The following is a 24,728-nucleotide window of genomic DNA, read 5'->3' on the forward strand; positions in this document are numbered from 1 at the left end:
AGTACTTTTTCAAGGTTCTACAGTGCATCCTCAAAAGTTACTCCATAAGGAGTAAAGTCATCCATAAATATTTCTAAGGAATCATTTAGCATATCAGAAAAAATCCCTATCACTGCTCTTTGAAATTTTGCTGGAGCATTACATAGCCCAAATGGAAGAACCTTGTAAGCAAAGGTCCCCCATGGGCTAGTAAACGTGGTCTTGTCCTGGTCTTGGGGTGCAATCTTAATCTGATTGTATCCACTAAATCCGTCCAAAAATGAAAAGAATTTCTTACCTGCCAAATTATTTAATACCTGATCAATGAATGGTAAAGGGAAATGGTCTTTCTGGGTGGCTTTATTTAGAGCTCTATAATCCACACATACTCTCCATTTGCCATTTTTCTTGGGTACAATTACAAGTGGGGAAACCCACTCACTATCAGATATAGGATATATAAATCCTGCATTCAACAGTTTTTCAAGTTCTTCCTTCACAATTTCCCTTAAATTGGGATTCATCCGTTGCTGGGGTTGACAGACTGGGCGGGATCCTTCTTTAATATAAATGCAGTGGGTGCATAGCTCAGGAGAAATCCCCTTCATGTCTGTATAATCCCATGCAAATGCTTTTTTATTCTCCCGGAGTAACTTTATTAACTGTTGTTTTTCATTATCAGTTAAGTTAGGATTTATATTTAATGTTTTGCCAGGCTCAATTTCTATTGTTGTACTTTTGGAGGGGCTGTCTGCTATTGTCTGAGATAAATTTTTAGTTTTCAGGTTCTGCTGAGATTCAGATTCCAAGATTGCAGTGAAGTGATTATGCATTTCTGGGCTGACCGAAGAAGGTTCAGAAATGAAGCTACTGATTAATTCATCTTCGGTAGAATCTTTGAAACTTAAAGCTTGTCCGATAGTCAAGATAGGTTGGGTTTCTTCATCCTCATAATCTACCCATACATAGTTGTCATTATTAATCATGGGTGTAGCATGAGGATAAAGGGTAAGCTGTTTGGTTTCCTGCCCATTAGAGATGGTCATTTATCATGATCTACAGCTGATGAAAGCATCTGCTGTAGCTAGCCAAGGTCTCCCTTGAATCAGTGGATGACCCCCCAACTTTGTTTTAGTTTGTAATACCACAAAATCAGCTGGGTAATTCCAGGATTCTACAGAAATTATCAGGTCTTCAATGACTCCTTCAGGTTTAATTGTAGAGTGATCAGCCAGCTCTAGAATGGTTGGAGTTTCCCTAATAAAGTTTTTTAACTACAGCAATTGTGCTGTTTCAAGCGTCATAATGTTTATTGTAGCACCCAAATCTACTAGAAATTTAGAGAGAAGGGTTTTTCCAACTTGAACTGTTATTGTAGGGTGACCAGGGTCACCATATTTCACAGGAGGATCTTTTTCTGTCATTAAAGCAGTCAGTTCTCCCATCACATGAACTGTGAGGGGGTCCTTAGGTTTTCTTCCAGATTTTTTTATTCAGATATCCCTAACAGTCCTAGCATAAATGGGAACATCTCTTAGCGCTTGCAACAATGGAATTTTGACATATAAATTATGCAGTTCGCCTAAAACGTTAAAAGCAGGTTGCTCAAGCGTTTTGGTGAGAGCCAGACGTTCAAGGAATGGCGGATCTGTTGTTTGAGCAGTGTTGTTAGATGCTGATTCAACTGTTTCAGCATTATTGTTAGCTAGTTTTTCTTTTCCAACTTCCTCTTTATCAGAGTCAGTAATGTCATCAATGATGGGTTCAACAATTCTCCCAAAACGAAGATGGATATCGTTACATTGCATAGGGGAGACAGGATGATTTTGAACATCAATTACTTGCAGAGCTTTATTGTTATTTGGGTTGGGGTTAGGTTGCACAGGCAGCTGCGGTCTAATTGCTTGGTTATTCGGAGGAGTATTGGATGGTAAGGAAAGAGATTGTTGATGCTGAGGAAATGGCATCTGCTGGGCTGCCTAGTTCGGATTCCATTGATTAAAATACGATTGCTGGGGAGCCCAAGGATTCCACATGGTAGGATCAGCAAAAGGAAGACTTGGTTGCTGCATGGGTAGAAAATGCATCGGATTAAAGGGTGGGTATTGCATTTGGTTCATGGGTGGGTAATTTGTTTGAAAAGGAGAATGATTATTCCAACGACTAAATGTTGTGTTAGAATTCATACCTTGTCTTTGTGGCCATTGCCTCCTCTGTGTCATCAGGTACACTGCTTCAGCCTCTTCTTCAGTTGACTGCAGTGCTACTTTTATTCCAGGCAGAGAGGGGCATTGCTGGGTCTCATGCTCCTTTTCACAGATCGTGCAGACTGGTACCTTATCTAGTGGGGATTCCCTGAGTGGGTGTTTTTCTCTACATTTAGAACAAAAAATAGCCAGGGTAGCTTCTGCTTCTGCCTGCTTCTTTTTTACCTGCAAAGCATCAATTTGTGAAGCAAAAGAGCTTAACATTTCAGTTTTAAATTCTTCCAACAAATTACCTATTTCAGCCCTTGTTGCTCCTCCACTTGCTGACTTCTGGACTCTTGAATATACGCTGTCCCTGCTTTTTGGTCTGCTTACTGCTCCTCTTGAACATCTCATACAGAGGTTGATAATTTCATCAAATGGTTCCTTGGAAATGTCCCATTTTCCAAGCATATTCAACATGTCCAAGCAGTCATCTCATACCCCTTTCAACAGTATTGTTTTCAGAATATCTTTACTCATGGTAGGGTGGTCAGACCGCTGTAGATTATACTGCAGTCTTTCCACAGAGTCCTCCAGATTCTCGTCCTCCTTCTGAACCATTTTAAATAACTCTTCCTTCCTCTCTCTTGTTCGGCAGTAATCCTGATATTTGGCCAGAAAACTTTCTTTCATCTGATCCCAAGTAGTGATTGCCTGAGCTCCTAGGCTCATAAACCACCTTAACGTATTCCCTTTCAGTGTTGCTGGAAATAGTTTTAGTTTCTGATTAGGGCTCACATAATCATAACTCCTACATAGTATATCAAATTCAAAGAGGAATTCATCTGGGTCTTCAGAGGATAACCCATGAAAGTTGGGTAATGCTGAAAGTGGAATGTTCTTCATAGGGGTTGCCCCTCTCGGGAGCTCCCCAATAGGGAACTCCAGGGTAGAGAGTGAGTTTTCCCCCCTTCCTTCCGCTCTGTTATCCTCCATTGGTCTTTTTCCTAAATCGCTTGCTCTATCTTCAGTATCTTCTGTCTCTTCAGGTTCTTCTACCGGTTCCTCAGTGTGCTCTGGTGCTTCCAGCTTCCTTTCAGGTCCTAGTACTTCCTCCGTCTGTCGATCTGTTTGTGAGGAATACTGGATCTGAGGCCTCCGGGAACTCGTCCTCTGTGATGTCTCTGCATTTGAAATAATTTCGTCAATGAAGGTCTTTCTTCCTCCCCCGCCTTTGCCACCTGTGAAATTAGGTTTCCTGCGTCCTCTCATGCACCTGTTATTCTTAAAAGGAAATCATTAATGCTTTTAAAATCTCTAGTCGCCTTCCCTGGCAACGACGCCAAAATGTTGGATACTCAAATTGTTTATTGATTAAACAGTCGAGTACAACATTAATTTGTCAACCCGGGAAAGTCCTTTTATTTCAAAGGTGACCTCGTATTGTATGTACTTAACTCTAAAAGCATTAAAAGCTGTAGTATACACAATTCTATTTTCTGTCAAACTCCTTACTCTATGTTATAGCAGTTAAAATATATTACAGAGATGAAATGAAAGCAGTTAACTAAGGATACAAATCTGCAAAGAAAAATAATGGCTGCTCTGTTAGCAGAGGATCAGGACCCTATCCTCAAGGTAAGGATGTTCAGCAGCTGCCCCTGTAACCAAGTTGCCAATACATACTGCAATTCCTAATCACCGGTGAAGTACTCTTTTACAATATCAAGCAACTAACAAAACAGAGTATCAGCAAAAGGAAATTATCAGAGGTAATGCTATAGAATTCAAACACACTCACACACTAACAGAAAATAAATGGGTGAATCTTGTGAAGAAGGTGGGCCCTGTCCCTCTCACAAGATTCCCCAGAACACAGATGCTGAATTAAATGCTCAGAACAACCCTTTATTCATCTGCCAAAATGTCCAGTTACAATGAAGATTCAGACTTGCTTTTGTTTTTCAAAATTTCCCTTACAACTCCCCCCCTTTCTTCTAATGTAGATGTCTCCTCTTTATAGAGGAGACATCTATTACAATAGACCGTCATAGTTCATTCAGTTTAACCTTTTTGTCAAAAATAAGAAATCCATCCTTGTTACAAGATGTCGTTATAACAGTGTGAAGGTGTATTCTTTCTTGGGTCTCTTACTGTTACACAGCTGGTAAACGAACCTCAACCGTCTTCTTGGAATCCTCGTACTATCCTTTGCCGCTTCACCATTGTTGCTGATTTAGTAAACTCATGCTGTTCCTGGTGTTTCAGCAACTGTAACTGTGTTTTACCCTTTCTGGACAGTTGCTGATGGAGCTCTGCCGATCTTCTGATAGTTGCTGTTTCCACTTGCCATTTCTAGTGTTCCAGTTGTTGCAAAATAACGTTTTCCCTGCTTTAGATAGTTGTTGTTTCTGGTGTTGCAGCAACTGCGTAGTTGCTGTTTCTGGTGTTGCAGCAACTACGTAGTTGCTGTTTCTGGTGTTACAACAACTGCGAACTATCATTTCTGCAGACTTTAGACAGTTCAACGGTTACTTAGCAACTTGGTTAACTTCTCCAAAGATTAATTATAAAGATAACATGAATATGTAATGAATGATTAAACATATAGTAATGAGGAGAGTTACTTCATACCTTGGAATGATTAGGTCATTATATAATCAATGCTTTCAACTTATGGACTGAAGAGGGTAATATTATAGCAAAAATACAGGGTCAAAAGTGGTCAATTTGGAGTCCTAACAACTACTATTCCTTTTATATTGTTCCTAGGTTTGTCACCCATTCTATATTGGGAATGCACTCAACATTCTCTACATGCATCAACCATTCTCATTTATTATTTTCATCACCCTCTAAATGATTTTGTATATTATTTCTAACTTAAACTTTCATATTATGGGCCCTTATAGTGATATTTCAAGTTGTACCAAACTTAATCCCATTCTAGAGTCCACTTCTTTTAATATGATCAATATATGTGAAGTATAATTTAATTCTCATGGAATTGTTGTACACATATGTCGTTGCCTTATGTATTTATTGGCATGATTTAGTGGGCATGACCTTTCATTGTTCCATCTATTGAATTCTTTACTCTGCATCGTGCTTCCATTAATCACTGTGATATCACATGTTGATCTATTGTTTTACATTCCTTTAAACCTAATTCATATGTTCCCACTTAGAAAATCTTCCAATATTCATATACTAACCTATGGTGATAATTTACCCACCCCATGAGAAATACATCACTTTTATTCTTGAACACATTGTAATCCTCATAACTTAGTTACATACTTGTTGTCTCTAGCATAGTCATTTGACAATATATTGTAACTAAATGCAATGTTTGTAATCCTTATCATTTTTTTCTTTGTTCATGCACATTTCATACCATTCTTGAGCATTCTCTTAAGGCATATTATTCATATTCAATTCTGAGGACTTCATGCGACTCATATTGATCATAATTCCCATTTTCTTGTAGTATCCCTTTATAATAGTGGGGTCTTTCCCTATATCTTCCTTTGTAATTTTTTTTACATAATCAATCATAATAAATGTCCTATTTGCATTCTTTCCTTTTATTATTAGGTTAGCTTCTTGTATATTGTCCATTTTCCCCTCTCCATAACCTTTCTTGGAAGACCTTATTGATGATCAATACTCAAAAAATTATAGTGGCTAGTGATTAGTGTGGAGGATGGTCTCCTTTCCAGTTAGATAGTCCTTCCATCTGTTTATGACTTGAACCAAAAGATAGAGTTCCTTGTCATATGTAGTGTTGTTCAAGAATTCACCATGGAACATATTAGAATGATAACATATCAATTTACCTCCCTACACCAAGCCACTCACATGTCATATCCACTTGCATCCATCTCCTCTTAGAAATGATTCTCCAAATTAAAAAATAAGATAACTAATGCTAGAATGGTCTTTCATTTTATCTCTTCAAAAGTTTTCTACTAATTCTTTCCCTATTGGACTCTTACTTTTGGTTATTATGATATGGAGGGGTGCAACCACATCTAAAAAGGATGCTATAAACTTCCATAGGCACTATTTTTCCCCGACAAAGCCACTTGAGGATGACCTCCATCTTGGCAGGTTATATCTTGAGTTCCCCTTCACAAATCATATATCCTAAATACACCAATGGATACTGGTAATATTTAAATTTATTAATATTTACCAGTATTTTATGTTTTTCCATAGCCTCTAGTACCTACATGAGATGCAATATATTCTCTTCCTATGTAAATCTATAAACCAGTATATCATCCAAATTACAAATAAATATGAAAGGAACATAATACATTGTTCATAAAACAGGTAAATGTAGCTAGTGCATTCAATAAAGCAAAATAAATGACTAGGAATTCATAAAAACCTTGCTTTGTCTTGAATTTGGTCTTCTAGGTGTTTCCTTCTTTGAATTATATTTTGTGGTAACTTGATTTAAGATCCAACTTGGTGAATTACTTGACCTATTTCAACTAATATAGAAATCGTAGGCATAGGTTAGCGATTCTTAAGGGTGATTTTATTCCAAAATTTATAGTTGATACACATTCACCAAGTCCCATCCTTATTAGGTATTATAATGATAGGTGATCCTCAAGGTGATGCATTTGGTCAAATTAATCCCTACTCTAATAATTATTACAATTGTTTTTTCATTTACTTCTAGGATGCACTATTTGTAGAACTAAATGTTTGGGAATGGGGAGTCAAAGAACAACTATATCTCATGCTTCACTTCCCTCTTAGGTGCTAACCCTTTAGGATCCTATATAACTTCTTTATATGCATGAAAAATATTTTCCACCTAGTGTTTCTACTCTTTAGTACATTTCTCCAGAGATGGATTTACGTTAATTGATTCATTTCCTCACCAATTATCTCTTAAGAAGAATACTACAAACTTCTTGATATAACTAATCAATTTCCTAGCTTGGCCACTTACTATAGAGATATTATATTTAGTTATATTTGCATTAATGGTGAAGGACTTCCCATCCTTGATCACATAGGACTAATTTTCTCTCCTAATTTCATCCCTCAAATGCATGTATGGACTTCCAAACAATACATCACAAACATCAAGTTGTATTACATCTACCTCCACTTCATCAATATAGTTTTGATTTATGGAAAACTTGAAATTACATGTTTAGTGACCTTGGAATTTTCATATGTATTCACTTTTCCAAATGGATATGGGTGACGATGGCGATTAATTTTGAATCTAAGTTTGATGACCAAATATTCTACTATGAGGTTGCGTTATGAATAAAAACAAGAGAGCATTTAAAATTTTCTTCTTGAACCAAATTGTTGAAAATAGCAACAAGAAATGCTAAATATAGAAGTGCTAAAAATAGCACTGCCATAAATAGCATTTCGGGATACCTTTCTATTTTAGTTAGTCCCTGAACTAAAATAGAGAAGTAAAATTCAAATTTTATCTTAGCAGTTGTTTGTAAAATAATTAATTAATTCATCTTGAGTTAATTAGTTGTAGAAAATCAAACATAAAGTCAATGTGGGGACATGCAACAATTATCCCATTAATTGAGGAATTTATCCCTTAATTAAAGAGATAAGGATGAGTTGTAATTTGATTTGTAATTAGTTAGCTCAGTTAACTGAGTTAAGTCCAGTTAGATTAGTTCAAATAGTTTGTTGAACTAATTGTGAGTTCAGTTAGTTAATGCATGCATGCATGTAACTGCTGCACTTCAGATAACTGATTCTCTCATAAATAACTCATGCATGTCAGTTCAGAAAGAGACCTAGTTGAGATCAGATGATGGGACAATGTACTATTAGTTGTAGGAATATTCCATGGAGGATATCTCCTGCATATAGAAGGAATTCATTCCTTGAGGATTGCGTAGTTACTTCTTCAGTTTAGTGACCGTGTGATGAGGCCAATCACATAGGTGGCGTCATTGGACCCCAAGAAAAACTGCACAAGGAAATAGGAGGCTTGGAGGGTTGAGGGAAGGCATATATTGTGTCTATTAAGTCTGTGAGCTGTATTGTTTGATTGCAGAGAGAGTAGGATAACTCGTGAGCTAATTCTTTATGTAATCTGAACATATTTCCACTTGTATGATAATACAGAGATTGGGGTTTTAGGCTGAGACTTTCCCTTGGTTATTCTTCTGTGTTCATGTGTGATTGATTTCTCATTCTCAATTATATGTGTTCTATTTGATCTTGCTCATATTCGATTAAGCTTCCGCAATTTTATTGTAGAAGTAGATCTTGTATTCTGCTTTAGTATATTGCATAATCTATTGATCTACAATGGGAATTTCTACATGGTATTAGAGCAAAGGTGATCAAAGCGAAGAAATATATACAAAGAAGGGAGAAGTTCGAAGTTTCAAGTTCCTGATTATAGAAATCGAGTTCTTATCACATCTCAATTTCACAAATGGTGTTTAGTGGTTTAAGACTCAAGTATGCCCTTGATGGAAGCTCGAACTATATAGCCTCGAAGGATAACATGGAAGCAGTGTTAGAGGATAATGGTCTAAAGGAATTCATTGATCAAGAAGTCCCCAAGCCGACAGTAGCTAATGCTACAGAATTGACAGAATGGGAGAAATGTGTGGCTAGAGCAAGGAGGATCCTCTTGGAGGGAGTTCGAGACCACATTGTCTCAGGCCTCCATGGGAAGAGACACCGTTTTCGATGTGGAAAACATTGAAAGATCTATATCAGAACAACAACGACCAGAGGAAGCTGGTGCTAAAAGACAAGCTTCAGAAAATCAAGTGTGAAAAGGGCGACACGTTCTATACATATATGAACAAGCTCACCGCCTACAGGGATGAGATTGGAAGTGTAGGGATCACGACAACTGATGATCACATGGTGTGTCTTGCACTCCTCAGTCTTCTTAAGAGCTGGCATAGCTACCAAGACTCAATTAATGGAAAAGAAAAACTGCCAGATTGGGAATGATTTTGGTCGGATTTGATGTAGGAGGAGATAAGAAGAAGCATGAGAGATGGATCCTAATCAAAGCAAGATGATGAGGAAAATCTAGCCTTAGTGAGTAAGGCGAGGAAAGGGAAAGGGAAGGTGTCCCATCCTAAATCCGGTTCTTCCCATGGTGGGAAGAAGTTTGACAAATCGAAAGTACGATGATTTTGTTGCCATGAAGTGGGCCATTATGCTACGAAGTGTCCACAGAAGAAATCCAAGAAGGGATCCTCGAAGGGATTTGATGGTGAGGCACTGGCCTCACAGTTTGAGTTGGATTTCTCTCTTATCGCATGCATGGTTTCATCCATGGTGGGATGTGTGTGGTACTTGGACAGTGGAGCTTCATTCCTCATGTCAGGTGACAAGAATATTTTTAGTACCTTAGAGGAGAAGAATCTCCAGATGCGAATCGAGATGGGCGATGATGGAAAGTACCATGTTTTAGGTGAAGGTACAGTTGTGTTTTAGAGGGAGCATGGAGCTCCTCTCACCCTGACTGATGTAATGTATGTACCAAGTCTGAAGAAGAATCTTGTGTCCGTTGCTATGCTAGAAGGTAAAGGCTATGATGTAATCTTTAGTAAAGGAAAGGTATTCCTGAGGCATATCAGCACTAGATAGACCAAGCAAATTGGGATTCGAGTAAAGAATCTCTACACGCTGGAGGTAGAAAACTGTGCTGCATTGAGTTCCAAAGCTGAGATGGTGTAGAGCCAAGATGTTGGCGAGCTATGGCATAAAAGACTGGGCCACTTGCACCATGGAGCCCTGAAGATCATGCAATAGATTTCTACTAGAATTCCCAAGGGAAAACTGGAGCAGAGGGATACATGCAAAGGTTGTACCTTGTAAGCATACGAAATCTTCATTTTTGGATTGAGACAGCAGAGCTGGAGCAATCTTGGAGTGAATTCACTTAGATGTTTGTGGACCATTCTCTACAACCTCCACCGCTAAACAAAGGTACTATGTTATTTTTATTGATGATTTTTCTCATAGATGCTGGATCTACTTTATGCAAAATAAGGATCAAACCTTCTTGAGGTTTTGTGAGTTTAAAGCCTTGGCAGAGAAAGAATCTAGAAAGAAAATAAAAGCCTTGCATAGCGACAATCGTGGAGAGTATGTCTCCCAATAGTTGAAGGACTTATGCGCTGCAGAAGGAATTAAACGGGAGTTGACGACACCCCATAGCCTACAACATAATGGGGTAGCTGAAAGGAAGAACATATTGATTGTGGGAGAAGCTCGAGCAATGTTGCATGACCAAAGCCTACCACTGCATTTGTGGGTTGAGGCATGCAATACAGTAGTATACTTGTAGAATAGAAGCCCGCACCATATACTGGGAATTAAGACACCTATGGAGGCCCTTTCTGGGAAGCGACTAGATGTGAGTCACTTCCAAATCTTTGGATCATCAGTTTACTGTCATGTGACCAAAGATGCCTGGAAGAAGTTAGATCCAACAACTAAGTTGGGAATACTTGTGGGGTGCACTAATACACCCCACAACTACTGGGTATACCTGCCTACCAGTCAGAGGACAGTGGTACGTAGGGATCTGAAGTTTGATGAGTAGAAAGCCATGTGAGTATCACTTGAGAGGGAGCTCAAGTTGCATGCAGAGGAGGAACTTTTAGTTCCTAAGGAGGAGGAGCCTCAGATTGATGCGGAGCAGCCGCATGTAGAGGATCCGGGAGTGGAGACATCCACTCATGCTGAGTCTTCCAGAGATGGGTGGAAACGCTCAAGGGAAGCTGACAGGTTGATGCTGGATGCATAGGAGAATGTGGAACAACCATCTTCTCAGCGCAGACAAAGGAGGTCACCCGAGTGGTACACTGGGTACATGGCCCTGGTTGGGGAGTGCGTAGAGTCCAAACCTTCTTCATTTGAGGAGGCAGTGTAGTCTGGGTTGATGCAATGGTAGAGGAGTACGACTCTATCATTTAGAACAATGTGTGGGATGTTGTCCCAAGACCTAAGGGCAAGTCAGTGGTGAGTTCCATATGGATTTACAAGGTAAAGTAGGCAACTTATGGTAGTGTTGAGAAACATAAGGCAAGGTTTGTTGCCCGAGGTTTCTCACAGGTCGAGGGGATCGACTACGATGAGACCTTTGCTCATGTAGCAAGGTACTCATCTATTAGATTGATGTTGGCACTATTAGCTCAGATGGGTTGGAAGATCCATCAAATGGATGTGAAGACAACATTTTTCAGTGGGAAGATTGAGGAGGAGGTGTACATTGAGAAGTCAGAGGGTTTCGAGACCTTTGATCGTGAGTCGCGTGTGTGCTGACTCAAGAGGGCTTTGTATGTGTTGAAGCAAGCACCTCGTGCTTAGTACACTAGGATTGACAATTATTTCACCAGGTTGGGCTTCACCAAGAGTGAAGCAGATGCGAACCTTTACCACATCATGGTAGAAGGTAAGCCATTGATCATTGTTCTTTATGTCAATGATCTGATTTTGACAGGTGATGATCAGCTGATCCAGTCTTGCAAGGAGGACCTTGCAAGAGAGTTCGAGATGAAATACATGGGTCTTATGCACTACTTTCTAGGCATGGAGGTGTGGCAGAAAGATGGGAAAGTATTTATGTCTCAAGGAAAGTATGCCAATGAGATACTTAGGTGCTTTCACGTGAAGAAGTGCAAGCCTATGTAGACTCCTTTAGCTGGGAACTGGAGGAAGGAGGATGCTACTTCAGATGAGGTAGTAGTTGCTACTATTTATCGACAGCTTGTGGGTTCACTTATGTATCTAGTGAAAACACAACCATACTTATTCTTTGTGGTGAACCAGTTGAGTTAAGCTATGGTTCAGCTTACCAAGCGGTTTTGGAAGGCAGCGAAGCATGTGCTGAGATACCTCAGAGGCACATCTTAGTTTGGATTGTGGTACAGCCGCACAGAGGGAGTGAAGCTTTAGGGCTTCACAGATGTGGATTGGGTAGGGAGTCTATCAGATCGGAAGAGCACTTCTGGAGGAATCTTCAACCTTGGTTCAGCTGCAGCTTCCTAGTACAACAGGAAATAGAGGTCAGTTGCACTTAGCTCAGCAGAGGCTGGATACATGGCTGTTAGTCAGGTTGCATGTGAGACCATTTGGATGTAGAAGATTCTAGTCGGATTGTTTGGTCAGAGGATGGATCCAACTATGATCTACAATCAAACTTGTATCAAACTCTCTGAGAATCTAGTTTTTCATGACAGGTCCAAGCACATTGATATCCGGTATCACCATCTTCGAGACTGTGTGGTCAAGAGGATCATGTTGTTGCTGTATGTTTTGACCGAGGAACAGGATGCATATATTTTGACTAAGGCATTGTCAAAATTAAAGTTCGAGTTCCACAAAGATAGGATTGGGGTTACTGATAATCCCTTTCTTGTTGAGAGGAAGTGTTGAAAATAGCAACAAGAAATGCTAAATATAGAAGTGCTAAGAATAGCACTGCCATAAATAGCATTTCGGGATACTGTCCTATTTTAGTTAGTCCCTGAACTAAAATAGAGAAGTAAAATTCGAATTTGATCTTAGCAGTTGTTTGTAAAATAATTAATTAATTCATCTTGAGTTAATTAGTTATAGAAAATCAAACATGAAGTCTATGTGGGGACATCCAATAGTTATCCCATTAATTGAGGAATTTATCCCTTAGTTAAAGAGATAAGGATGAGTTGCAATTTGAGTTGTAATTAGTTAGCTCAGTTAACTGAGTTAAGTCCAGTTAGATTAGTTCAAATAGTTGGTTGAACTAATTGCGAGTTCAGTTAGTTAATGCATGCATGCATGTAACTGCTGCACTTTAGATAACTGAATATTTTCTCATAAATAACTCATGCATGTCAGTTCAGTCAGAGACCTAGTTGAGATCAAATTATGGGATAATGTACTATCAGTTGTAGGAATATTCCATGGAGGATATCTCTTGCATGTAGACAGAATTCTTCTTTTGAGGATTGCACAGTTACTTCTTCAGTTTAGTGAGTGTGTGATGAGGCCAATCACACAGGTGGCATCATTGGACCCCAAGAAAAACTGTGTAAGGAAATAGGAGGCTTGGAGGGTTGAGGGAAGGCATATCTTATGTCTATTGAGTTTGTGAGTTGTATTTTTTGATTGCAGAGAGAGCAGGATAGCTCGTGAGCTATTTCTTTATGTAATCTGCACATATTTCCACTTGTATGATAATAAAGAGATTGGGTTTTTAGGCTATGGCTTTCCATGGGTTATTCTTCTGTGTTCATGCGTGATTGATTTCTCATTCTCAGTTATATGTGTTCTATTTGATCTTGCTCATATTCGATTAAGCTTCCACAAGTTTGTTGTAGAAGTATATCTTGTATTTTGCTTTAGTATATTGCATAATCTGTTGATCTAAAGTGGGAATTTCTACACACATTTTAATAGGGAAGAGTTTAGTCATGTCCTTCTCTTCCTTTTAATGGAAGCTATTCAGATTCACATCCTTTTATATTGTAGTGTAGGCAATCATTTCATTTACATATGAGATGCTCTGTACATATTCTTCATTCCACAATGATCATGTTCTTCTTCTTGGCATATTTCTTGTGTTCTTTTGGATCCAACTCTTGTTGTAGCTTCCAACAGTTATATTTTATGCAATCATTGATACTACAATGGTTATAATGGTCGTTTTAATCCCTACACTGATGTGTGTTGGTTATTGTCTTGTTATCCTTTCCTTTCCACTTCTTCTTTCCCTCCTTCAAAGCATATTGGTTGTATTTCTACTTGGAACCGCCCAATTCTTATTTATTCTTACCCCATATTCTCTAGCTATTGTTCTTGCGTACATGCCTCATCAACTATCCTAGGTTTAAATATCATCAATTCCCTTCATAATTTTGTAGATGACCTAGATAATTGAGTAGTACATATGGGTTATTGGAGAAATCCCCAACAAAATGACCATTTTTCTAAACTTGGTGGTGTACCCTTGCACATTCTGCCCTTGCTTCTTTTGAAAGTAATTCTAGTGGATCAATTGGCCATCTTCATACCTGGTAGGGTATAACTAGGAATTAATGATGATTTTAAACAATTCGAACTTAGTTATTGGGGGATAAACCTCCATCCCAAGCTTCTCCTTGTGACTTTCCCACCAACTTTTGGAATGCCCCTCCAACTTTAGTTAGAAACATGAAATTTTACTATTTTGCTGTGTACTTAACACTGAAAGAAACTTCTTATTGTTGCAAAAAATGATTCATCTAACAACATTAATATCACCTTGGTAGGGTTCGATATTCACTTTTTCTTCCACTTTAAATAGATGTTGATAATAAGTAATGGCACTAAAACTTGGTATTTCTTTCTCTAAAACCTTTTTCGACTCTTTTTTTGGGTCTTCATTATCTTTAGATTTCCACTATGATCCACATTTTGAGTTGAAGCCACCATACTCCCCAAAAGATATGTCATTTTTCTCTAGAGTTTCCATGAGAATGACCATGTTATGAGATATGTCAATGACTTGTGCTTCTATCTTTGAAACTCTTTATTCTGACTTGTACAATGGAGCATTGCTATACTCATCCACCATGGCTAGGGTTTTCAAAACTTATACCAAGTTCTAGATCTTGTAACATCCCAACAACCCTAAAGAAAAATACTCTAACACTAATATGATGTATCTATTTCCATGGATATTCCCTTGGAATGATTCTCCACAGTATATATTATAATATTATATTATCTTTTCCCATGCAATATTTTTATTGAAGTTTGCGCATTTAATGTTATTAATTTTGACACAATATTATTAAAAATAAGTTGACACAAGCTTGCATCAGTGCAGTTGTGACCCTCCAACCACATGCACAAGCCTGCATGAGTGCAGTTGTAACCCAAAATCCTCAGTTCAAAGGGTACAATCCCGAGATCTACGCCACAACTCTAGGCTAGCCTCTAGACCACTACCTAGAACTCCTTGAGACTTTCCAGAATGATAAATGACTTAAATACAATGCTAAACATACAAAACTTTATCAAAGACTTGACCTAACTAGACCTACCCATGACAGTCATTTCGTCAAACACATTGTGAACATGTAATCTATAGGTCATGAATGCATATCTAAATATAGGAGTCTTAAACTTATATGAGAATCACAAGGAAGGTATAATTCCCTCTCATAATAGTTGCAATACCATTTGTCAGCCCATGCATTCATTAACCATAAAATATTTATCAAATCCTGCTTAAGACATCACTATAGTAGATTGTGAAGCCATGCTTATAACCAACATATAAACAGATTATTAACCATGACATAACAACCATAAAATAATAATAATAACAAGTACATGTGCTCATACATTACAATAGGAAAATAACTCTTATTAAGTGATGCAAAAGCCAACCAAGTCAGGGACTTCCACGTACCACTCGACCATAGATTGGGATGAACCAAATCTTTCTTTTAGCCAATCACCCCCATGCCATATTCCAAGCAAGAATATGGGATCAAAAGACATAAATAGCTAGGGATTCTTGGATATTAAACCAACTCCACCCTTCGAATACCGAGATCCCGCCAAAATCAGTTAAGAGGTCACTAAGTCCAAAACAAACTTGGATGCCTCAAAGTTTCTTCAACAATACCTTGAGAAATTTTCATGTCTCCACCCACATTTAAAGGTCTTCCTAGAGATTAAACCACCTCCACCCCCAACCCTTGGGAATTTTCCTGAGACCACCTCACCTGGTTCCAAAACCTTCTGACAATCCAAGGCTCAACCGAGAAAAGAATCCCATCACACCATGGCTATTCGGAAATGGCAAGGCAAGGATAACACCACTGTCACACTGGGAAAAATCATGCTAATGACAACAAAAGAACCAAATACAAAAATCCATGTACTATGCATTCACAAACCAGCTAGGAAATCACATATGCAATCTGTTACCTGCAATCCTCCTACTAAAGCTACTTGATCCAACCATCTTTGCTTGTCCTTGCTTTCCTTGTCCTTCCTTTTCCTTCCTTTGCTTTTTTGTTTTCTTTCTCCTCTTGGTGCTCTTCTCTCTCTAAAACTAATTCCAAACAAAAAATTGACAAAAAAAATGTGAACTGATCCTCATAAGCCTTTTTATCATTTTGGCCTCTCTTTTCTTCATTTTCCTTTATTTTTCCTTCAATTTCCCTCTCATGAAACTTGCAACCTTTCATCTCCTTTTTCACCTATTTTCCTTTATTTTCATAAAAAAATGCCAATTAATGCCTCTTTGCCTTTTCCATTGCCTTTGCCAATTTCCTTAGCCATAATAAACTAAAAGTGACACCCACTAGGATGTTTTTCCCAACATTCAACTTGGAATACATGTCCCAAGACCTCTGTATTATTATTTTTCCTTTATTAACCTTTATTACATGAAATTTTAACCTGGGGTTGTTACAAACCCCTCCCCCTTAGGCGAACACCGTCCTCGGTGTTCTATGACAAATATGATCAGAAAGGCCACTAAAAACCAAAACATACTACCCATAGAGATTTATAACTTAGCTTGATGCAATATTTACAATGAACAACCTGGAAAAGAAAAACCAACATGAAAAACATGACAATATGACAACCATACCACTTATTGGAGCTTTATAACACAACTCATTTGCTATATTTACAATAAAAACCATACATAGATATATACATATCATTATCATTATCTTCCTTACAACTTCTGATATCTACCTTTAGACTTCTCAAGGTATCTGTATATCATTATCATTATCTTATTTGCATCTTCTGATCTCTACCTTTAGAGTTATCAAGGTATCTACTATATCATGAGAGTACTAATCTCTATGCTGCTCATATGAACTTTAAGAAGAGTCTCATGAACTATAGTCCACCATTTTTCTAGTCATATCTGATCTTCTATCTCGTCTAAACATACCATGTAAGATGAACCAAATATAAACATAATTGACATACCTCAATGAAGTTCAGGGGAGGCTATCTCGTCTGCAAAATCAATCCAGATTAGCACGATACATGTATATACATAATCATATCAATATATCAACATCATGCATGATAACACTAACTGCATACAATGACCTCATGCATGGAAACTATAACCATGACAATGCATGCATAACAACCACATAGACATTGAAATGCATGTATGAAGATCACTTTTACCTTGAGGTTTAGTACTGCAACTGCACTTCGACACCACCTTGTAAATACCCCCTCCCACATTTACCCAATTTCAATGGTCTGTTAGGGTAAACATGATATGAAGAGTTACTGTGACATGAACGAACCTCCTAGCTCCAGTTAAGGAAGTGGGGTCGACAACTAAGACTTACTGACCACAACTTGACATCCTACAGGGCTTACAAGACACTCAGGGGTCAAAGAACCACCCCAGCTAACGCAACCCTGAGCTATACTATTTTTCAATGACTTAGACTCCCAACTACATGCACACACCTGCATGAGCACTATATGACCCTCCAATCGCATGCACATTCTTGCCTGAGTGCGGTTGTAACAAAAATCCTTAGTTGAGAGGGTGTAGTCCCAAGATCTGAGCCACAATTCTAGGCCAACCTCCAGGCCACTACCCATAACTCCATGATACTTTCCAGAATGATAAATGACTTAAATACAATGATAAAAATACAAAAATTTATCAAATACTTGACCTAACCAGGCCTAGCCATGACAACCATTTTGCCAAACACATTGTGAACATGCAATCTATAGGTCTTGAATTCATATTTGAACATAGGATTCTGAAACTTATCTAAGAATCACCAAGAATGTCTAATTCCCTCTCATAATAACTACAATAACATTTTTTAGCCCATGCATTCATTAACCATCAAATACTTATCAAATCTTGAACAAGACATAACTAAAGTACATTTCAAATCCATGCTTATAACCAACATATACCCAGATTATTAACCATGACATAAAAACCATCAAATCATCATAATAAAAAGTGAAATGCTCATAGATTATAATAGGAAAATAACTCTTATTAACTTATGCAAAAGCCAACCAAGTTTAGGACTTCCATGTACACTCAAGTATAGATTGGGATGAACCAAATATTCTTTAAAACAATCACCCTCGTGCCATATTCCAAGCATGGATGTGGGATCACAAGACATAAAAAACTAGGGATTCCTAGAGATTAAACCACCTCCACCCTTAGGCTACCACGATCATGCCAAAACCGGTCAAGAGGTCACAAAGCCAAAAAACAAGCTTAGATGTCTTAGAGTTTCTTCAACAATATTTTGAGGAATTTTCCTATCTCCACCCACCTATTGAGGGCTTCCCGAAGATTAAACCACCTCCACCCGCAACCCTTGGGAATTTTCCTAACTTCACCTCACTTGGTTCCAAAACCTTCCAACAATCCAAGGCTCAAATGAGAAATGGATCCCATGACATCATGGCTATCCAGAAATTGAAAGGTAAGGCTAAAACCACTGTCACACTAGGAAAAACCCATGCCAATGATAGAAAAAGAACCAAATACACAAATGCATGTACATTGCATTCACAAACTAGTTAGGAAATCACACATGCAACCTGTTACCTGCAATCCTCCTATTAAAGCGCTTATCCAACCATCCTTGCTTATCCTTTCTTTACTTGTCCTTCCTTTTCCTTCCTTTGCGTTCTTGCTTTCTTTCTCCTCTTGGTGCTCTTATCTCTCTGAAACTAATTCCAAATCCAAACTAACAAAAAGATTTGAATTGATCCTAAAAAAGGTTATGCTTGTTATCTTCTTAATGATATTTTCTTTGATGAAAAGTGAAGTGTTCACATGAAACTCATGGGTTAAAATTTTCTATGCATGTAAAACCAAAACTATGAGAACATTTTTGAATGCCTACTTGGTAATGGACAAAACTATGAATATTTCATGGTTTCACTCTTTCTTAGGTAGATGATGATAAGCTTGTGCCTTGCTGATATATGGTTTTTCTCATATTCAACTCACATGTTCATGTTTTCACCAATTTTTGTGTACGAAATAATAACCTTGTAACTTGCCCATTCATTATTTCACCATTTCTAAGCACAATCATGATTGAATGCATTTCTAAGGAAAAACCTTAAGAGTTTTCAAAGTGGGTAATGTTTTTCAACTTAAACAAGGTGAGAATGTGGCCACACTTGTTTAATATTGTACATAAAACTTAGGATAACACAATTATTTTTATTATATACTTCTAAACATATATTGATGACGATTTTTATTTATTAATGATAGTGATGACAAAGGTTTCGATTAAAAAAGGGGTAAAACCATGAATGGGCAGGTAAGAAATGAGGGAAGACTTGAACAAGGTTATTATTACCTACTCAAAAATAGTTAAACCATGTAAGTTACAATGTTATGATAATCTATTTATAAATGACAAAACCACTATATTAAAAATGACAAGACCACCATATTAACCACTATATTAAAAATGACAAGACCACCATATTAGTTAAACCATGTAAGTTACAATGTTACGATAATCTACTTATAAATGACAAAACTACTATATTAAAAATGACAAGACCACCATATTAACAAGGTTGTGATGAGGGTTGGAATTTCAAAATAGACCCACTTGTCAAATTTGAATGTTTTCACACTTCTCCATCCTTCTTCACAGTTTTGCAAAATTTTTAACTGTATTTGATGGGAAAATGACCATGTAATGGGAAATTTGCCCATTAAATTGCATTAGTGATTGTAATAACTTATCTCAAAATAAATAAAAGCATAAAAATTTCATATTTCTACCCATTTTAAAGTAAATTATCATAACTTTTTATCCTTACCATTCTACTTATTTTCAATATATGTATTTATATTTTCAACTATTTCTAAACAAATAATTATATACAAATTCAAGCTGGGTGGTTCGAAAAGCGTGGACCTAAATCTACCAATGTAATGACTTATCTCACAATAAATAAAAGCATCAAAATTTCATATCTCTACCCATTTTTAAGTAAATTATCATAACTTTTTATCCTTAAGATTCTACTTATTTTCGATATATATATTTATATTTTCAATTATTTCTAAATAAATAATTATATACAAATTCAAGCTGGTTGGTTGATTAGAAAAGTGGACCTAAATATATCAATATAATTTTTTCAGAAATTATTTTCAAATAATTATATATTTATTTACAAATCCACTTATATATTCAAATAATTATACACTTATTTACAAATCCAATTATTTTTAATTTACATTTATATTTCCACCCATTTTCATGAAAGAATCATAACCTTGAAACTTACCATAATGTTGAATAACCTTCAAACTTACCATAATGATGAATGTTACTGTCCACGACCAACTTTAACATGTCTAACCTTCAAAAAGAACACCCACTGGTATATTCATGATTTTGCCATTCAAGAACTTCATACATTATTCCATCCATGCCTAGAACCACCATCCTGTGAGTACGGCCGCGCAGGTTGTCGAACATGGTATCCAATAAAACACAATTATTTTCATTATATAATTGAAATCATATCCGGAGGACTCTAACGGTAGCCATTATTTTCACCATTCGCCCGTATTTGTGCCAAACGCGAAAATTTGAATGGCGTAATATTCGCAATTATAAGGTCGGTGTTGTTAAAGAAAATCCAGGAGTTCAGGTATCGGAACTGAAGCTAGCAACAATTATCGACCAGAGAACAGAGCATTATTGCCTGTTCACTTTTTAACTGTAAGTTATTCTAAAACTAGGGCAGTTGGGCTGTGATCTTAGCGGTAGGCCTGTGGGAATTTATCAGATTGGATTTCCAAAAAAATTGGGTGGTCTATTCAAGAAATGTTCAGAATATGATATAGGCCAATCCATGGTTTTGTGATCTGTTTTTAGTTTTTCAATGTCTTCAACTGGCAACGTCAGCTCTGGCATCCCCATGTCCGGGAATTCCCAGTTCGATTATGCTCAGGTTCTCACTCAGATCCCATGTCAGGCCGCCTCTCATAAATATTTGCAGTTTGCATTAAGAGAAACCAGAAGAAAGCTGCATTTTACAGTTTTTAAGGATATTATTATATTGTAATGTTTCTTTTAATAATTAGTGTGGCTTTCACAGGTGCATGCAGAAGCTCAACCGCATCAACAGGGCAAGGAGGAGGCGCCGTCTGTCTCGGATTTGAAAGCACCATTGGATCAACTTCACAAATCGGTGGAGGATTTGAAGAAAAAGAAGTCATGGAAGAGTTCTGTGTTCTTCTGGAGGAAATCCAGTGAGAAGAAGAAGCAGATGAAGAAGGCAGTTTCTGTGTTAGAATCTCAAACCAAGCCAATCTATATGAACGATATCGCTCCTTCCAACAGATCTGGTCGACCGACTTCCATTCCCATTCTGCTGGCTGCCATGTACAGTGCGATGCAAAGAAAGAAGACCGATGTGCCCTATATGCCTCTGGTGCATCACAGCCATAGCCATAGTCGTACCAGGGTTTCTCTGTCCAGGCCAATATACTTGGTTACATAAAGTCTCTGTAATTTGAAGTGTAATGGCTCGTTTGAATATCTTGAATTTATATTGATGGTAGATTACTGGACTATTTTGAAATTAGATTATCATGAGATATGAATTGTTTGAGACCCAGCTTTGTAGAGACAAAATTTTATTAAAATTCATTAAATAATGAATCTCATAAGTGAAAATATCAAAGCCACAAAGGCGTGACCTAGAACCCTGGTCACGATGTTAACTGTTTATTGCATGTCACATGGTAATGATAATTTTGGTTTGACTTGTATATAAAACCATTTTAACTAACGCATGGCCATCTGCAAATTAAATAATGAAACTAAATTATGGATCGCCCACGCCAATGCAGAAACATTGTCATTCCACTTCGACTTCGGTCGGATTTGGTTAAAATGTGCCCCCTTTTTTTTCTCCTCGTCCTTCGTCTATATTTTCTTTCAAATAATAAACTAGAAATAAATAACAACTTTGGAAATTAGATCACTTAAAATTTACCATATATATTTTTTTGGTTTAAATATGAGTAAAAGTAAATCAAACATACACGTTAATTAATTATAATACAAGAACTAAATATTAATTAATAATTTTTGTTTTTTTAAAGTTTCATGGGTTAGTTCTGAATTGGTCGAATTCTCATTTCTAAGTACCTTGTTTATTGGGAGATCATGGTGTCAATTCTCTTAGAGGCTCTTGGGGTTAGGCCCTCCTAATTTGGCAATGTGATCCACCCAGATTTCCCCTCATCAAAAAAAGAAAAATAAAAAAAAAGAAAAGAAAAAGAAAGAAAACGGAAATTTTGGTCTTTTTAAAGTGTTTGTGAACTAGAAGATAGGATAAATAAAATTATTCCCTAGGATAAAGTAGGATAAAGAAAATTTAGTCCCTAGGATATGGGATCATATCAAATTAGTGGGTTATGAATGGTTCATTGAAGACTCAAAGAGGAATGGTGTTGCAAGTATCTTGAAGATTACCCATGAAGTGTCATGTATGAAGAAAGGAAGGGGAATTTGAGTTACCCATGAAGTGTCATTTACGAAGATAGGAAGGGGAATTTGGGATCAAGCTGGGGTGGTCTTGTTTAGGATCACACTGAGGGTTGAACTTCACACTGAAGGTGGTCTTATTTAGTGGTCTTGTTTAGGATCGCAGGGTTGAATTTCAAGAAAAGGAAATGCATAATGACCAAGCCAAAAATGTCAAACTTCAATGTAAAACATATTTATATTTGATGATCAAAGAAGAGGCAAGTGCAAGTGCAAGCCACAACTTGGAGTGTCTCTCTCGTGGAACTAGATATCCTTCTTAGGCCACAAATATATATTTGTCCTCCACAGAAATATAAGAAACATTCGTTTCATAACCCTTTTATAAGAAACATTCGTTTCATAACCCTTTTATAAAATTATAATCATCGAAACACCAATAGTGCATCAAACAAACTCTTCATTATTCTTCCACCCTTTACAAATGAGAAGGCCTATTCCTTAAATATATTGAGCCTCTCATTACAATTACAATTGGTAACAATGGGCAATTCAAAACAATAGTTCTCAAACCATGGGTTGAAAGGCCATAAGTCAAATACAACTCAAAACTACCACCTATGATAAATTCCCTTTAAATAAGGGTTACATTCCAAATCATGGGCCAATGAAGATCCTTTTGTTTAATTATAAATTAAAATACTTCACGTATAACTAGAATTTAGGACAATGTTTAAGTTTGGCCATTTGCTTTAATGCTTGTCATTGATTAGAGTTGAAATGTCTACGAAATTTGTTGATATGGCAACTGTTGTAGAATTGTTCATTGAAATATTCAATAGAAATGATTATAAATAGCCCCTTGGGGTGATTAGATGATGCAAACCCCAACAATTCCTCTTGACATAGTATAATCAAAATAAATTTGTTGAATTCCATAAGTCTACCATGATAGACATTCATAAGCCTTTACAATCACAACCTAGGACAAGGTGTGTTTCCTACAAGGCTTAGTTGCTATGCCAGGTGGGAGCTCCAGTATGAAATGAAAGGGGAAAACCTTCATGACATAACTCTCAAGCCTTTAAGAGAGTTAGGTCTTTCATATATGTCTATCTTTTAGCTAGGATTTTGTCAACAACCTTTCAAGTGGGAGCATAAAGTATCGAGGGGCCATCCCTCTGCATCACTTAATACCCCTAAATAATATGAAATTTGATATGTTGACAATACCCCTTTTATTTTGATGTTCTCTAGATGAGCTAGAGACTAGGAGAGAGCCACATAATGATGTGGCACCTTACTCAATCTTTATTTGTTTGATATAACTCTCCAACTCCTTTTCTAATTTAGATATTCTTTAGGCAACATTGGTAATTTTAAATTTATTTAGGATTTATCAATTCAGCTTTCTTTCACACTAAGTTTTTAAGAATGACATTGAGCAAACATGAAGGGGGGATGATCCTTCTTACATGAATAGAGTGGAGGTGATGAAAAAAAAGTTGAAAGTGTTGTGTTTGAGGGGATATGGGGCATTATAAAAAGCCGACATGAATACCCCTTGACCATGGAAAATTATGCACTTTACAAAGTAGACTATGTGCAATCATAACTTGATGAGACAAAACAATTGATTGGGGACAATGAAATGCTAACAAATTCTATTGAGGAAAACATCACTACAATCACACTTAGAACCACAACACCATCCAATTATTTGTGTGCACTTTTCAACTATCATTCCTCACTTTGACATTTGAGTTGAGGAAAACAATTAAAAGAGGCACCATGGTTGAGCTAACATACCTATGAAAAGGGTCATAGGTGAGCAAAAAAAATTCACTAATATACACCCATGGGATGCCCTTTCAAGTAGTTACCTTTTGAGGGTGAATTCTATGAGCAAACCTGTGGTGTGGCTATGGGTTCCCCCCTTTCCCCGGTTGTGGCCAATCTCTTCATGGAGGATTTTGAATCAATATAAATATTCTTTGTCTCAATAACTTCATGTATCGAC

The 24,728-nt window shown here is 37.1% G+C and overlaps 1 protein-coding gene across 1 annotated transcript; it reads left to right on the forward strand.

Annotated features, from left to right (window-relative positions):
• Positions 1-20,872: 20,872 nt before the first annotated feature.
• On the forward strand, positions 20,873-21,778 carry LOC149231380 (uncharacterized). Its single transcript, XM_089376292.1, has 2 exons — positions 20,873-21,164; positions 21,312-21,778. Exons 1-2 carry the CDS (start codon positions 21,096-21,098, stop codon positions 21,714-21,716), a joined length of 474 nt encoding a protein of 157 aa, XP_089232418.1. The 5' UTR covers positions 20,873-21,095; the 3' UTR covers positions 21,717-21,778.
• The last annotated feature ends 2,950 nt before the right edge of the window (positions 21,779-24,728 follow it).

This window comes from Pinus tabuliformis, chromosome J, assembly GCF_031772625.1.
Source record: "Pinus tabuliformis cultivar Carrire ecotype Pingquan chromosome J, CPIR1, whole genome shotgun sequence".
NCBI classification, from domain to species: Eukaryota; Viridiplantae; Streptophyta; class Pinopsida; order Pinales; family Pinaceae; genus Pinus; species Pinus tabuliformis.